This window comes from Humulus lupulus, chromosome 9, assembly GCF_963169125.1.
Source record: "Humulus lupulus chromosome 9, drHumLupu1.1, whole genome shotgun sequence".
Classification (NCBI taxonomy): domain Eukaryota; kingdom Viridiplantae; phylum Streptophyta; class Magnoliopsida; order Rosales; family Cannabaceae; genus Humulus; species Humulus lupulus.
In genome coordinates, this window is record NC_084801.1 from 181,648,696 (window position 1) to 181,665,774 (window position 17,079).

General features: G+C 37.1%; 2 protein-coding genes across 2 annotated transcripts; both read right to left on the reverse strand.

The window, feature by feature from the left end:
- Positions 1-6,260: 6,260 nt before the first annotated feature.
- LOC133801424 (scarecrow-like protein 9) lies at positions 6,261-9,443 on the reverse strand. The gene is made up of 2 exons (XM_062239628.1): positions 9,316-9,443; positions 6,261-9,082 (listed from the first exon to the last, which is right to left on the reverse strand). The coding sequence occupies exon 2, from the start codon at positions 8,955-8,957 to the stop codon at positions 6,678-6,680; it is 2,280 nt and encodes a 759-aa protein (XP_062095612.1). The 5' UTR covers positions 8,958-9,082; positions 9,316-9,443; the 3' UTR covers positions 6,261-6,677.
- Positions 9,444-10,903: 1,460 nt separating this feature from the next.
- LOC133801425 (probable protein S-acyltransferase 16) lies at positions 10,904-16,496 on the reverse strand. The gene is made up of 7 exons (XM_062239629.1): positions 16,088-16,496; positions 12,885-12,977; positions 12,671-12,772; positions 12,291-12,368; positions 12,104-12,202; positions 11,906-12,001; positions 10,904-11,387 (listed from the first exon to the last, which is right to left on the reverse strand). Exons 1-7 carry the CDS (start codon positions 16,358-16,360, stop codon positions 11,271-11,273), a joined length of 858 nt encoding a protein of 285 aa, XP_062095613.1. The 5' UTR covers positions 16,361-16,496; the 3' UTR covers positions 10,904-11,270.
- Positions 16,497-17,079: the final 583 nt, after the last annotated feature.

Below are 17,079 nucleotides of genomic sequence, written 5' to 3' on the forward strand. Positions count from 1 at the left end.
TCTTGCGCTTGGCGGCCTGAGCGGGGCGCAGGACGGCTGGTCGGGACGGGCTGTCGCTGTGAGCCCTCCCCGGATCTCCTTCTAGAATTCCCTCGAGCTCTCCTGGGTGCACTTGAGGGTGGTAGTGAGATGGGAGTTGAAGTTCGGACCGATCGACTATACTGCTGCTCGGCCCTAGGTAGTTCTTCGAAGGTTGTCTCTCGACGGTGCGATGAGGGAGTAGAGTTGGATGTCGGGGGTCTGGTCGACCGGCTAGGCCTGGACCGATTACCCCGACGGGAATTATGAGTCTCGCCTTGCCTCTTTCCGACGTTAACGTCGATTGTAAGAGGGGGTAGTCGGGCCAACACCTCCTTAATCTGTTGGTTAGCTTTCGCCAGCTGACTCCTCAGCTGAGCATTCTCCATTTCCACCGCCGTGTAAAAACCTGGGTTCGGATTAGGCGGTCGGGGAGCCGAACTTCCAATATCATCTTGGCCTATTGGCTGCTTGCCCGGCCGCTGTTGAACCTCAGGGTTTCGGTCGTCCGAAATGGCGGTATGATGAGCCTCCTGCCCATCACATTGGTCCGCCTCATTACCATGTCTCGAGCGAGTGACCACCATGGTTGGGTATTTGGGGTAGCACCAATCTGACAGGCTCTCAATGAAAGCACAAATTTGTTGACGCGGTTCTTCACCAACAGGTAATTAAGAGAATAAGATAGTAGGATTAGTGCTAAGTATTGAACCGAAACAGACGAGTAATCTTAATATAAAACGATAATGCAAGACACTATTTTTAGGTGGTTCAAAGGTTAAAATCATTCTACTCCACCAGCCAATATTATTGGTAGTTTTTGGTATTCTTTACAAGGTATTTCTTTACATAATAGAGTCCAACCCTTTGCCAACTCCCAGGCTCTCCATATTTATAGGAGAGGGCACCTGGGGGTTGGCAAAGGGGGTCATCCCGTGACCTTCTTACCCATCATGTCATCTCTGTGACATTCATGATTAATTCCTAAAACCTGACAAATGAAGTAAAGTCCAATCAATAGGTAAGGGGGATAATGGGCCGCACGGCCCAACCCAGTCGTGGGTGCCTGAACACGCACGTTTAGGCTGCGTATCCGAGAATTCAGGGACATATCAGACACGTGATGCCTGATATATACATGTTTACATTGCGTGGTTGAATTTACAAGGGGTCATAGACGCCAACTCAAGCCCGTACCTTGAGCTGGACGTCTTCTTAGTCCGCGGTGTCCATACTCCGGACCTAACTTGTAATGCCCTGAATTTCCTAATAAGGTTTAGGACCTTGATTAAGAGGTCGGGAGGGCCATAATGGATTTATTATGGTATTTAAGGATTATGTGCATGTTTACGTGAATTATATTATTATATGATGGTGAATGCATGCATATGGATTCATATTTTAATTATAAGGGTATTTTGGTAATTTGACCGCTGTGGGCGTAATTGTGTATTTTGGGTGCATGTTTGTGATTAATTAATGTAGCCACATTATAAGATGGATTGTTTCGAGCTAGTCGACATGAGACGATCATGGAATGCAAGTGTTCGGTCTAGTCATAACGGGTTTAAGTCTGGGGCTCGGGGTGAGTCTCGGGGTGAGTTTAATGATTAGAGCATTACCGGGAATTAAAGGGTAATGGGATATGGATTATTGGTGTTTGAGGTTATTGAGAATAGCGGGAATTGGAGGGTGTTAATTGTGGTTAATGAAATAGGTGCGAAATGACGGTTTTGCCCTTGGTGGCTGTTAAGGTTTTATTTTAGACCTAAGGGTATTTAGGTCCTTTCCCCTCAAAGGATATATATTAGCCATTAAGGCTGAGGAAGAGTAACAAAAACAGAGCTTCTTTTCCTTCTCTCCCGATAGATTTTCTTCCCCTTTTCTCTTTGGATTTTCAAGCTCAGTTTGAGGAATTAAGCCAAGGAACCAAGCTTAGCCAAGCTAGGGTTATGCTCCACCATTGAAGAGGGTGTGTTGCTGAGATTAAGGTGAGTTTCTAGCCACTAGAACTCTTGAGTTTGCTCTGTTTTCTAAGTTAAGTTTCAGCTGGTTTTTGGGTTGGAAACTTGGGAATTGGTTGGAGTTTTGGCTAGGGTTCTTGGGGTTGTGGTCCCTAGGACATGTGGAGGTGGTATTTGGGTTCATTTGGGAGTTAATTTGATGTTTGGAAGCTTTTGGATTGGGTTAGAAATGGTAGAATCGAAAGAAGAAAATTCTGGGAGTTGGCTGGTTGAAGGTAGCGCTACAGCGCCCAGTGTAGGGCGCTACAGCGCTACCTGCAGGGAGGTTGGGCGGTTTTTGGTTTTGTCTTGAGCGCTGGGGCGCTAGAAGGGCAGCGCTGTAGCGCTACCCTATTCCTTCAGAACCCTGTTTTGGGTGTTTTTAAGGGCTTTTGGCTTGGGGTTTCAATCCTTAAGGCCCGGGATCGAATCTACTCACTACGTGGGCATGTTTCGAGGCCCCGAGAGTGGGGTTTAGGTTAAGACCTTATCTTTGGTAATTTTCATTAATTGGAGATTGTTTTGGTTATGACTAGGTGACCGTTAAAGGGTTAAGGATCGATCGTCCTCAGGGGTCGTTCCTGTACTAACTCTCACTCGAACCGGAGGTAAGAGAACTGCACCCTGTGTATATGTGACATGCATGGTTATTCTTGATACATGTTGGTTGATTATTGGACGTGACATGCATGGCTGTTATTGATGCATGTTGGTTAACTATTGAATATGACATGCATGGTTATTCTTGATGCATGTTGGTTGGCTATTGAACGTGACATGCATGGCTATTATTGATGCATGTTGGAATGTTAAGTATGATGCACGTGATGCACGAGAAACATGTGATTAGGACATGCTTTGTATACTGGGTATGATGTTGTTCAGAGCTTGAGCCTCTGTGTTGTGCATGGACCTAATTGTACTAGTACATGTTAAGTAAGCGTGTTGAATGCCTTGTTTATGGATATTGGATATGTGATATATGTTTGGTGGCACGGCTTACTTGTGTATGGCGCTGGCTTATTAGTCAGAATCGGCAATGGGGTCAAATCCGTCTGTGAAGCTGTGACTTATTAGTTAAGTTTACAACGGGCTGAGCACTGGTCGAGTTTCACCGACCCAAGAGTCAGAAGTGGCAGTGCGTTGCGAACGCCGGGCCAAATGGAGATTAGATCTAATCGAGGTTGGCATTGGATGACCCATATAGGGTATCAGTGAGAACTATAAGCGCTTACCTGGTCTAAGACCAGATGATTTCAGCCAAGGTATATGACCCCGGTGACTGTTTGTCACATGGCTAGGGGACGCTGTCCTTAGTTACGACTCCAGAGTCGAGAGGATGGTTATGTTGGTGACTATCACCATGCACCTATCCTGATTGAACTTATGAAAGAACCACTTATCAATTAAGCCCTGGTGAACCTATCGTCACATGGCTAGAGGGAGCTGTACCCATTTCCGTGACTTTTGGCTGTTGTCACTTATCTGTTTTGGACCGTTGGTCCTGAGTGGCTGTTATGGTTATTGTTGATATTACATCATGCTTTATTGTGTTTTCTTGCTGGGCTTCGGCTCATGGGTGCTACGTGGTGCAGGTAAAAGGCAAGAGGAAGCTGGACCATCCTTGAGTTGGAGAGCTTAGGTGATGACGTGTACATATGCAGCTGCTCGTCCGCCACGGCCGAGGTTTAAAGTGGAACTAGGGTTAAACCCTGTTTTGCCGCTTAGAACGGCCTGTTGTAAATATTATCTGTAATAGACTCTGAAACTATATTTTCGGGATCCCAATGTATATATTAAACGTTCTAGTGAAACGTTACATCTTAATCAAAAATTTTAATCCCTAAATCGCTAATCATACTTAGTTCACGGCTTTGGCCAAATGACTCGATTAGCGAGTTTAGCACTGTTTACAAGGCACACCGTAACGGTCCCTGGAGTTGGGGCGTTACACGACTCCTTAGCAGCAGCTCCGGGATACACATCATCCTCGTGGTTGATACACAATTATGCCATATTTAAGCCTGCTAATAGCCCGTGGAGAATTTAGGGCGTACACCTTCCTCTCCAATCCGTCCGGTTGATGAAGGAAGAGAAATGGTGGGCTCAAGTGGATTTTTCTTCCCTTCCACTTTCCTTTCTTTCCTTCCAACCAATCTGCCAAACAAAGGGAGACTCTCACTCCTGCTCTCTCCATCCATTACTCTCCCTCCCTCCAAAAATCATCTCTGCCAAACATAGACTAAGAGCCAACAAACTTCATTTTGATAGCAACTGAGCAGCAGCTGAAAACTTGTTGGGAATACAGACACGAATGAGAGTTCCTATGTGCCAACAGAAGATGCTTGTAGTACATCTTTTTCTCCCACTTTACACTCATCACCCTAACAGTATGTTTGGTAGGAAAGAGGGAGAGAATAAAGAATGGATTAACAAAGAAGGATGGAGAGGAAGAGGGAATAAGAGGAGAGTATCAATCCTTTAAACTTGTTTGGTGTAACAAGAAGGAAAGAAAAAAATAATCTTCTTTTACATTTTAAAATAAATAAAAATATAAAAAAAAATTAGTCATTCTAATATTTAATAGATTTTTTTTTTCCAACAATCCACCCATATATGGGGAGGGATTTTTTTTGTGGGCCCTAGTGATTCACCTTCCATAGCTATTTCTTTCCTTTGGTATCTTTCCTCCTTACCAAACAAAAATAACCTAAGAATGGATAGCTTCTTTCCACACACCTTCCAATCAACCATCCCAAACAAAGGGTAAAACTAATAAAATAAATTCATTGTCACCTCACTTAATGCCATTGGTTTTCTACCTTGTAAGACCCAAATATTTTGGTTTGGAATCAACCTTTTATAATACATTTATTTGAGAAAACTAAGTGAAGCACACCATTTCATTAATATACTATGAGTCAATATTTATCAAAAATTAATTATTGTGAATTGTGAATAGTTTTAACAACTAAATTTGTATTCAATGATTGTGAATAGTTTTGTAATTTATTAAAAGAAATTAATAAATTATGACAATACAACTGAAATTAATAACAATACAGTATTTTATATTTTTAAAATATAACTACTATTAAAATTTCTTCCATATATATACATATAATATATTATAATTACAACAAAAGAAGTTATAATGCATTTAGTCACTTTTGCAATCATTTGCTTTTTTTTCCTTCTTTTAATATGAAAGATGGAAGATTAAACGCAAAGGTTTGACCAACTTTTAAATCTTTATGTGTACAAATGATAATATTTTGTAATTTTCTTGTCTTTATAGTCAAAAAATGTATATAATAAGTTATACTAATATTAAAAGATACCATTCATTGCTGCAAAAAATATACATATTAAAAGATTCCATTGAAATTGGACACTACACCAATTAAATTATGGATATTAACTGATAATACTCAATAAGTTAATATGATTATATATTGGATTGTGCACTTTATTTAATAACCCTCATAATTAAGATAGGTTATAGTTGGTGATATAATATGATATAGTTGGTTGATCAAGTGAAGTGCTATTATTTAAACCACACCTTAATAAACAAATGATTTTAAACTCTTTGATCATGCTCAATACTATATTATTTATATGAATAAGTATATGTATTAAAAAAAGTTTGATTCTACTAACTTCTAATTATTATTTAAGAATAAAACTTAGAAATGATGAGATTAGAGTGGGAGACAAGTCAACTACTAAGTCACTCTCATAAGATTTGATTGGTTTTGGTATGTGTAGTTTAGTATTATTTTTCCTTAAATAAACTACCTAAATCAAGCACCACCACTTGGTGGTGATGAGGACATCATAGTAAAACTAAACTCAAGAAAAGAAAAGCACCAAAACTATAAACTATAAGATAAAGAAAAGCACCAAAACTTGAAATGAATGGCTAAGACTTCTCCCTTTATTTTGATGATTTAATAATCGATATAATATATAATAATTTAATGACTCCGACTCTAGTGTATTTAATTCAACCTCGATTCAACACATCCTTACAGGACCACCACTTGCGATGCCTCTAGATAATCTTACGACCCTTTAATGAAATCAACATTGTCTAGCTTCACAAGTTTTAAGATATAAAGAAGAAGCCACAAAGGAATTTATCTATGATTGCCCAAAAAGCTAAAATAAATAAATAAAAACATCCAAAACCAAAGCTACAACTTGAAAAGCATTTGAGGAATTAGTAAACAAACATAACACAACACCAATGCTGCATAAACATAATTATCAAACCTAAAAGGAATTGGTTATGTACATTGTATTATCATGCCATTACACATATCCTTGCCTAAATACCTAGTTGTATTTAATATTTAGGTAAAATTTTAAAACATGTAAACCAAAATGTTACATGATTGATTATGTTGGTTAGAGTTCTCACAGAGGACTAGGCATTCTTCTTACTGGCCTTATGTCAGCATCAGTTATCACCACAAAGTAATCTCAACTGATAAGAAAAAATAAGATGACGACGATGATGATGATGATGATCGAAAACACAAAACCAGAAATGAAGAGCAATCAATACACCTTTGATCCTCAATTTTGCCCTTTTGAATGCTGAAATGAACCTGGCAAAAAAATCGAAAAAAACTGCACCATTGAAATGCATTAGGCAGGTTTCCATGACGATATGGCGAATATGATTCGTCCTTTCCATCCCTGCAATAACCAACCATTATCTTCATCAATTACAAAGTCTCTGTGGTAAGTTGTCTTTACTTTCTCAGCTGCCCTCTTCATGATATAGCGGCTAATAGGTTGTTGCACAAACCCGGACCTCATGATCCGGATTTGCCATTGTTTGTATGTTTCTGGCCTTTCCACTCTTTCGCAACCCTCACAAGCTATGACATTTAAAGCCTCCCTGCCAAAGATCTCTTTCTCAATTAGCATCCGCTCTGGCTCCCAGCGAGGTACAATCAATTCGAGTATATCAAACAATGCAGAAAAGTGAAACAATGCCTCTCGAAACCTGGTAACAAAAAAAGGTGCATTGTATGCTCCATTTGTAATCCCATGGATGAAGAGATCTGGTTTAATTTTTTTTATCAAATCAAGAACTCTATTTCTTGCACTCTCTGCAGTCACACTTTCATCTGGCAAGTTCTTGCCCCGATACAGACAGTTAACTATGAGGAGCTCATCCCTGTCAATCTTTAGTTCCTCAAGTGTAATGGTCTCCCACTTCTTTGCAATTGCATTGTAATCGAACGAGACATTGAAAGTTTCGGCATAAGCTTTTAAACGACGTCCTGTTTCGTCAACTCTCTCAGCTGGTCGAAAGCCAGTTTGTGGAAACTCTATCCCAGTGATCCGAAGCTTTGGCGGTCCACCCTCTCTCAATGAGAGGCGCTGAATAAGGGTGGGCCATTGAAAGCCATAAAGGATACCAAAGTCAATGACATGAACACTTGTTGCTTTGGCTGCTGTATCCAGTATTGTCCTGTTTGATGTAAAGTTAGAGATCTTCCTAAATGGGCAGGCAGCAAGGTAAAGCCGGTAAGCTTTCAAAACATCAGCAGCAGATGTTCTTTTATTAATAAGACCTTTGTAGATCTGGCTACCTGTACCGGCCAAGCGTGCCTCGAGACCATCAGCAAAACAACTAGCTAATCTCTGAGAACCATCACCAAAAGGAGAAGAATGTTGTCTAACCTGCTTTAGCAGTTCATTTGCACTCCTATGATCATCAGCTGCAACTGCTTGAGCACACTGAATCAATAGAGATCTCAAATCCACCACCTCTTTCTTCCGTCCTTGTCTCTTACCACGACCCTTTCCTACGTTTAATCCTTTTATCTGGCCAGTTTGTTGCATACTTTTCGTGAGGTCGCTCTGCAAGGTCTGACGGAAAGATGTCAAATGTTCGCGACCATCTCCAAGACTACAGAGAAGCACAAGATCAAACATCTTTGATCGCAAAGTGGATTCAATGTAAATGGCCGCTTGCTTGCTACTTCTCCCTTCTTCCAAATCTTCAACATCGCTGCAAGGGTTTTTTCTCCCCCTCGAGCCTCCAGGAGAACTCTCATTTTTTTTCTCCGACTTCACAGAAACCTCAGCTGTCGCAAACTTCGAAGGAACCAAAGCCAACAATTCATTTGCCTCTACATTTCCAACCAAGTCATTTTGAGTGGGAAGAAACCTGCTAGCCTCCTCAACCCCCTTCCTAAATTGCCACATTGATCGATTCTCGCTACACAGATGATGATCAGGGGCTTGAATTACAATACTGCTGGGAGAGTCCAACAATCCATCTAAACTGCTAATGGCACTATTTGAAGAACTGTAAGATGAATGAGAAACTCCAAAATCAGGAAGACAATGTAATTGAGAGGTATAATTATCTAGATTTTGATACAAGGTATTATTATCAACCAAATACTCATTGCTATAGCAACTACTATGTACATAATTGTTGGATTTTGCAGTAAAATTTTCGTCTGGACTTTCACCATTTTGAAAAACATGACTTTGTTCAGGGGAAGGTGGATACTTTTTCCCAAGAACTTCATAGAATGATTTTTCCGCAGCTCGAAGATCCGAAGACTCTTCGACTATGCTAGTCTTGTCCTCATGGTCCTCTTCTTCCATGAGCATCTGGCTTATGTACTTCAATACTGTATCTGAAAAGTCACAGTCTTCTGGGGAATTAACATCATGGGTCAAACTAGAAATCGAGTTTTCAGTAGTTGGGGTTAGATCTGGTTGAGGGTAATGAAATCCCCTGTGGCTATGATCCAAGAAGACACTGTGATTATGATTATTGAATCTAGTTTCAGCCATAATATTATTGTGACTGGAAATAACTGACAAAGGTTTTTTCCCCAAATGAACTACTCCATTTCCAGAACCAGTATATCCCCTAAGACTTTGATCCATTCTCATCCAAACCAAATACCAAAACCCTTTTTCTAGTTCAATACACAGCCAAGTTCCTTCTCCAAACAAAAATAGCTCAGTCTGTACTTCTAGAATCCCTTCACTACTATGGAGTTAAAATTCCTCTCACCCTTTAAGAAATTAAACAAACTTTCAATAAAATTATAGAAGCAAAAACCAGCAAAAGCAGTGATTTTTACACCAAATGAAACAAGTATCATCAATAATTTTAATAGATAAATAAAAAAAAAAATCTAAAAGAAAGTCAACATTAGACGAAAACGAAAACCCAGAAGAGAAACAGCATAATACAGATAGACTTATATATTTCTCAGAAAAAATACAATAAGATCCAACAGCTTACCTCAGTGAAGAAGCTGAAGTGCCAAGCTTCAACGCATAGAGAGAAGAAGAAGGAAAAGAATAAACAGAAAAAGGAAGATAGAAAAAGTGTAACACAGAAAAGGTTCTTTTAGTTGTAGTTAACATGGTCTACAGTTGTAGACCAAATCAGAGCCGTTGATTTCCATTAACACTCATCTAGATACACCCGCCTACAATAAAAGGTGTTATATACTTTTTTATATTAAGTTAATGGACCAAAAAGAGGTTAGATTAAAAATGTTTTTCAGGTAAACGATCAAAAACCCTTCTACATATTAACAAAAAAATTTAAACTTTGCAAGGAAAAGGAGTACTAAGGAGACTATAACTAACTAAGGAGACAAGCTATATTAAAAGAGAAAAAAAGCATTGAGACCCAGAAATCTTAATCTGTCGATCTCAGATGGGCTTCCTTTATTTTTCTCCATTTCCAACCAAAAACCAAGAATTTTAGAGCAAAAAAATTTGTCAGTGTCAGATGAGACTCGACTCAAACCAACCAAAGTACATGCCTTTCGAAATGGAATATATCCCAAGAAGCATCTCTCTTTACGCGGCTTTACAGCGCGTGTAGCTCACCTTAAAAACTTTGTTTTGTAGACATGTAGTTCCACTTGACACCTCGTTTGGATAGAGTCGTGTTCTATACTTATGTTAAGAGCACGTAGTTGTGTTTTGATTCCAGATAAAGGCAGTTCCCCCACCCCCCACGTGAGATGATACTTCAAGTCTCTTTGCGTTGTGTGTTCCCTAATGCTCAACATAGAAGAATTTAAGGACTATAATAACTGGTAAAGATTACTAGGTAGTTCTTAGGTACACCCAAAAATAGCATACGTTGCACCCTTCTAGTTTTGTTATTTTCGGTATAAATTTTTGTTTATGATGGTGTATATTGTAGTTATCTAGAACAACGGTAAATATTTGAGAAATTTTAAATAATTTACAGTGTAGAAAATAAAATTCAAATAATTTGTTGATAAATAATAAAGTTTGGATTGTTTTAGTTAAATTTTTTTAAAAACATAGTTCTTTTTTCATAATTTTTTTGTTTTTTTTTTTAGAAAAAGACCGACCAAACCGAAGTTTTCTTTTAATTTTTTTTTCATAATTTTTTAGAAAGTCTTAGTAAAATAAAACTTAAAAATTTGGATTGTTGGAATCTATTTTTGTGCTTTTTTAAAACATAAATACAAAAAATATAATTACATTCACAAATTTAAAAGTTTGAAAACATAATTAAAAGTCCACGAGCATAACATAACCTATATATATTTATAATTTTGGGCAATCTCAGTTCAAATCGATCGGTCCACACGAATTTTTCAAACTAACCGATAAATAATTTTTTCAGTGTTTGGTTTAATTAGTTTTGGTTTTTTCAATGTTTGAAAGGTCGGGATACTCGATTTTTTTTCTTTTTCGTATTTTATGCAGGTGTGCTCTTTTTTTGAGATGCACCTGAGAATCCTCCAAGATTATTTTGTCTTGTTAATGCATTGAAAAAGTTGAGAACAAGCTCAAAATTCAGACTTTTCATTGGTTTTGAACAAAAAAAACACACCTCAAAAGCAAACAAAGAATCTCAATTACTTCTTTTTCAAGGTTAATACAAAGGCTTACAACTGTTGTTAGTGTTGTGTTGGTGAGAGGTAGAGGGTGATTCCCTCTTTTGTACAAAAACTTATCAACAGTTGCAGTTAAATCAAAAGTTGTTTGATAACAATTAGACTCAGATTCAGCCATTGACAAGGACCACAAGCTCAACCTCAAGCTCCTCACTTGAACTCGTGTTTGAAAGAATCCGTTTCTCCTACTTAACAGTATGGTATACCCTTTATGCACAGGGGGATTTGAAAAGGACTGCAAAGACATCTTCACACATTGTCAGCCTCGTCGGCCAATGCAAACCCCAAGATTGAGAACCAACAAACTTCATTTTGACTGCGACTCAGCAGCAGCGGAAAACTTGCTGGAATTACGAAAACGAAGGCCGGTTCCTATGTGTCCTGATGTAGGGCAAATCCAGCAGAAGATGCTTGGACCTAGTACCTGAAGTGCTCAAAGATTAATTCAGGCCATGAACCTCAGATCACAAGCTTTATAGAAGGGCATATAAGGTTATGTAATATACTTGTTTCATATAATTTAGGTGACTCCAAATAATAAAAATGTAAATACACATTAATTAAGTTGGGACCAAAGTTAATCCTTGCTAATACAAAGATTTCACTCCTAGGACAACATGCATATTGCAAAGGCTAAACCCCATCAATCGAGTTATGTTGTCGTTCGGACCAAACAAAGAGTAGCAGTTGCAGGGAAACCAACTATTATACCCTGCTGATAGCTGTATGTATCTGACTTAAACTGACGTCCACAAAATCACATGTGGGAACCGCTCAAGTCCCTTGCACAATTGTAGGAAGAGACACTTAAATCTCAAATTAAAATAAAATAAACTCATTCAAATCAGAGTGAATCAAATTTGTGATCTGACAGTTCCTTCACATAAATCAAAAGCATATATCTTCATAGCGTGAACAGAAGCAAGGCAAAATGAAAAATACCGTTGTTAGATTTTCAAATGCACCAAGATCATAAGGATGTGAATAGATATTCCCTCCTTTCTCTGCAAGCCACATTGCTCTCACTCCTTCATGATACTGCCGAAATAGGAAAACGGGATTAAATGATTTTGTAATTAGTGGATCATATAGGTAATCAAAGAGATGTACAATGATAACGAACTGTTAATTCCTAATAACCTCAATCGTGGTCTTGTTTTGCAAAACTAGATAGATATGCCAGCCTAAGAGTACACTCAGTGCCACACCTAAGGGAGTTAGCAACAACCCAGAAATTACCTGAAAATATAGAAAAAGAAAAGGATGAGCAAAACATTCTAATGTGGTGGATTAAAACGTAAGAAAACTTATAGCAAGTTGTCATTACATATAGTGTTCTTAAAGAGCTTCCACTTCCATCTTCATCATTTTGAGAATCGTTTGTCAGACTACCTACAAGCAAAATCTAAGAATATGGAAAGTAAGATATACTAAACAATGCAAGAACAAATATATATAATAAATGGACAATGAAAGGGAGTTATGCATTAACTTTTGCTTTCCAAAAAATAGAAAAATATTCAATTAGTATCATGTACAATCAATCAATAAGAAGAGAAGTACAATTTACACTGAAAATCAAATAATCAAAATGCAATTTGACAAAAATTTTGCAGTATCACACTATCATGCCGTATGCAACTCAAGTCAGAAATTAAATAGAAACAATAAGCCACATTAGGTACAAGCAAAGCTTTTATAACGTACCAGGGAATAGAAGCAAGCAATTACAGCATAGACAACGAAGACGAAGAAGGCTTTATAGTTTGCATGGCCAACACAATTATTTATCCATATGCAATGATGATCCTTGCAATCAAGAAGCAACACTTTAAACATTAAGAGGTTGTTAAAGAATATACATGTGCAATGTATTTATGTAAGAATATGTATGAGTGAGAAAGTGACAGATTGTGCATACCATTCGTAAAACACATCTTTGGCAGACACGGCAGTGATGCGCACGAGGTGGTTTATAGTGAGAGCACTTTTGGCAATACCTCAAGTCCCCACCCTGCAAAAACTTTCGAAAAGTCATGGTAGGACATGAAACACTAAAAGTTCCTATTAGCCTGGCTCTTTTTTTCCTACTTTAAGAAACCTTTACCATAATAAACAGATCTTTCCAAGCCCAAATTCTAGGTTTATTATTCGACATAAACAGTTTTAGGGAAATACAAATAGAAATCAAATTTAGACTTATAAACGATTATTAGGAAACAAACTACCATCTTATATTTTACCAACAGAAAAGGTATTAACAAATCTAATAAAAGAATCACAAACTACAGAAAACCTAAGAAAGCTAGATTCTCCTTTGCGCATAGGTCGAAGGTAATGAGGTTGACAAAGCATGCAGACATAGAATATAGCCTTATATTGGACCTTACCCAATCCAACATCCTGATACCAGGAAAAGAACAGGTAGTATTAATCCAAGAATATATTTTGTTAGCATCTTAAATGTAAGATACCATATAATTCCAAAAGTACAGAGATCAAAATCTTAAGACGATTTGTTTTGGCTAAAGGTTCATTTATTTATCTTATTTCCTTCAATTTCCAAACAATCAAGTAATCTATGGATTTAAAAGTGTATAGTGACTTTTATGACCAAGTTTACTCGGTGACTTAAATAACTCTAATTGTGACAATTCCCCCTAAATTTTAAATTTTAGACCTAGAATTAATACAAAAGGAAATTAATGCCTGGCTGCATAGTTTTAACATAGAAAAACAAATGAAAGAAGGCAGTTGAAGCCAAAAAAAAAAAACTAAAATAAAATAAAACAATAAAAAGATATAAATATTATTAGACAGAAAAATCAATGGAGATTCTAATCTGTCCATCTGAATTAATGCACAGAGAACTGAAAACCAAAAACGCAAATTGAACTAACACACAATCACAATTTAGCAAGAGAACCATATCTACAACGTTTCCAATTCCTCCATTAAACTGGTGGGTTAAACTGAACATGAATGAGGAATGTAGATAAAAAAAAGTGAATAACAATTAAGCAAAAAGCAACAAACACTAGTATTATAATGTTACTATACTTCTACATATAGAATATCGGGCCGGTTGATTTTTGTTAACACTTGAACAAGGGTAGAGAATTTGAACTGTGTTCCTCAACACTAGAGGTCAATATTATAATGTCACACTATACTTCACCACATTTGACAGGTTAGATATTTATAAGTGGAACACTGTAGAATTTATCGTAGCCAATTAACTCATGCTGATAACCTAAGGGGTAGCCCAAATGGTCAGCCATCTGGTTTGCTCCCTCAAGGTTTAAGGTTTGAGTCCCTCCTGGGTACCTACATAGCAATTGCTATAGTTCCTTGATCTCCGAATATTGTAGGGTTAGGCAGGGAGCCTAGTTTAAAAAATAATAATAATAATAACTCATTCTGATAACAAAGTCATGGTAATGAGGTCATTTATTTGCAGTGCAGGAAATAATCAAGAGAGTTTATGAAAGTCAAGTAGTTCTGCCAGATCGTAAAATGTTTTTGAAACTTCATTTATTTTCCTGCATTTAACTTAAAATATCATCTCATAAATACTGATGTTGGATCACAATTCCACTGAATGTGATATGCCTTGTATAGGTAGACACCTAGCAGTTGCGAGAGCATCCAATTAAAATCCAAGAGTCTTTTTGAACAAAAAATGAAAGAACTTCGTGGCACAAAGATATGAATTTAACAACATAATAAGAGTGTATAACTAACAACTGTGATTTTAAGATCTATGTTAGGGAGAAGATTTTAATTCAGACTTTTTCAGGAATCTGAAGCTATGGAGAATATTAACAATGCATGCTTCTGTGATACTGAATTGAAAAGTATACCTCTAATAAATAAAAAGACATTTAAAAAAATAACTGAAAACAACAACAAACGTATTGGAATTAATCTTTACCTGTCCAGCAATTAAGAAAACATTAAATAAGAAGTACGACAGATAAGTAAATGAACACAATGCAACCTTGAATCTATTCCACAAATTTAAAATGAGGCATCCACACAATCAACCGTACCCACCAGCATTACTTAACTAACATGACCCTATAGAAGCAGCATTCACCAATCGTTGCTTAATGATCTGTCATCACTGATGAGCTAAGCCCATTGGAATACAGTGTTGTGCCATGTGATCTCCCTTCTCAAAATAAATTTAAAATCCTATGAAGAAGACTTTTACAGTTTATGCATACATAACTACTAAGTCTACATTAAATGTTCATTAGCATATCTAAGTCTACATTAAACTTTCATTAGCATCTAAGGTATCAACCATTTAAGATACTCAATTCATCATTGTTATTTGTTAACAAAACCAATGCAATGTCTACAAACAGCATATCCAAACCAAATCTCATGTAGTATGCAGAATTTTACCATACTGAACTGTGTCGAATGATGTCTAATAATGACACATTACAACTTGCTAAAAGACAGTATTATACGATTGGAAATGGTAGATTGTGCAACTGGAGGTGAAATTAGTGAAAAAGAAAATATAAATCTTACACCTAATATGCTTTCCAATCACATAACAAGAAGCTACCCTAGTAATTAATTTACATCTCTTATTTCTTTCTTTTTCTCTCTATTCTCAAATTTTTATTCCTTATAAACAATATACCATTAACTATGGAAAATGTGGCATCTTTACAAAGCAGATTTCCCTTTAATTTCTATTAACTTCATTGTTGCGTAACCAACATTTCATTATTACTCGCCCACCTTCACTAGCACTTTTTCCTTTTTCTTCCTATTATTTCCTTAGGCTGCGAACCTAAATTGACGTCTCTTAGCTAGGAGGGCAAGACTTAGTTTTAAATTTCTAGTTAAAAAAAATTCAGCCTATACACCTAAAAGCTTCGTAATTTTCCCATTCATGGAGGACCTTTGCAGCCGAGTTCCCACAAATGTTGTAACCACAGTTTTCAGTAGATCGTCAAAGAGAAAATATACAAACAATCACAAACCAAGAAACAGGAGAAGAGCAAATCACACACAAAAAGAGAAAAAGATTTCAACTTTAGAAACCAACCAATACCCAATTGGAAAAATTCAAAGAAAAAAATAATCGATAGCTTGATGTACCTTGCGCTTGATCTCGTGAACAAGGTTGTCTGAATCTTCAACGTCCGGCATGAATGTCGACGGAACCTGACCCGGATCCGTGTTCAGGCAGATGGAATAGTTGAAAACGCACATAATAGCAACAGCCGTGAAAACGACGGCGTTCATTAACCCAGGAGAAGTGAGGAGACCAAACCATTGCTCTATGAAGACGAAGACCGTCGAAAAGTAAATGAAACCTATAACCAAAATGACGACGCTTACGGGTACGGAAAAGCGAGAGGTTTTCTTCATTGTTGAGGTTTCGAGAGTCGAGGCCTACGGCGTCGGAGGCACCGACGTTCGAAACGACGGCGTCTCCTCCGAGGTTGAGGACCCAAACAAAAATGGGTGAGGAGTCTCGAGTTTGGTGGTGCTGACAAGCTCCTTTCTTTGAATGAATCTAAATGGTGCCATTGCTTATTATTATTATTTTTCTGAAATGGGTCTTCTTTCCCCTTTTTTTACAAACACACCCCTTGTTATTTGGTTATTTATAAAATTCTAGATCTTCAAAAATAATATTCAATCAAACATTACACAGTGATTTGTTAGTTTATTATAGACAATCACAATTATTAAAATTAGAATTCACTATTTTAAAAAACAGTTGGGCGCACATATCATTAATCTATCTTAAACGTTATGATTTTATTAGAAGTATTGTTACTTGATGGTCTAGATTTTAGAGTAGCAGCAAAAAAAAAAAAGTTGTAGGAAAAGTACTATTAGTAGACTATTTATGCTTATTATACAAGTAATAGATATAATAGGGGTGTTCCTGGTGCAGTTGGTGTAGTTTTTTCTAATTTTTTGGATTCACTGCATATGTGGTTTGAACAATTTTCCAAACTGCAACCCACACCGCATAGACCTCAAACCGCATAAATCGTACCGCAAAAATGCAGTGTGGTGCGGTGCAATTTTGGCGGTTTATACCCATCGCCAAATAATTTAACAATTAAATATTATAA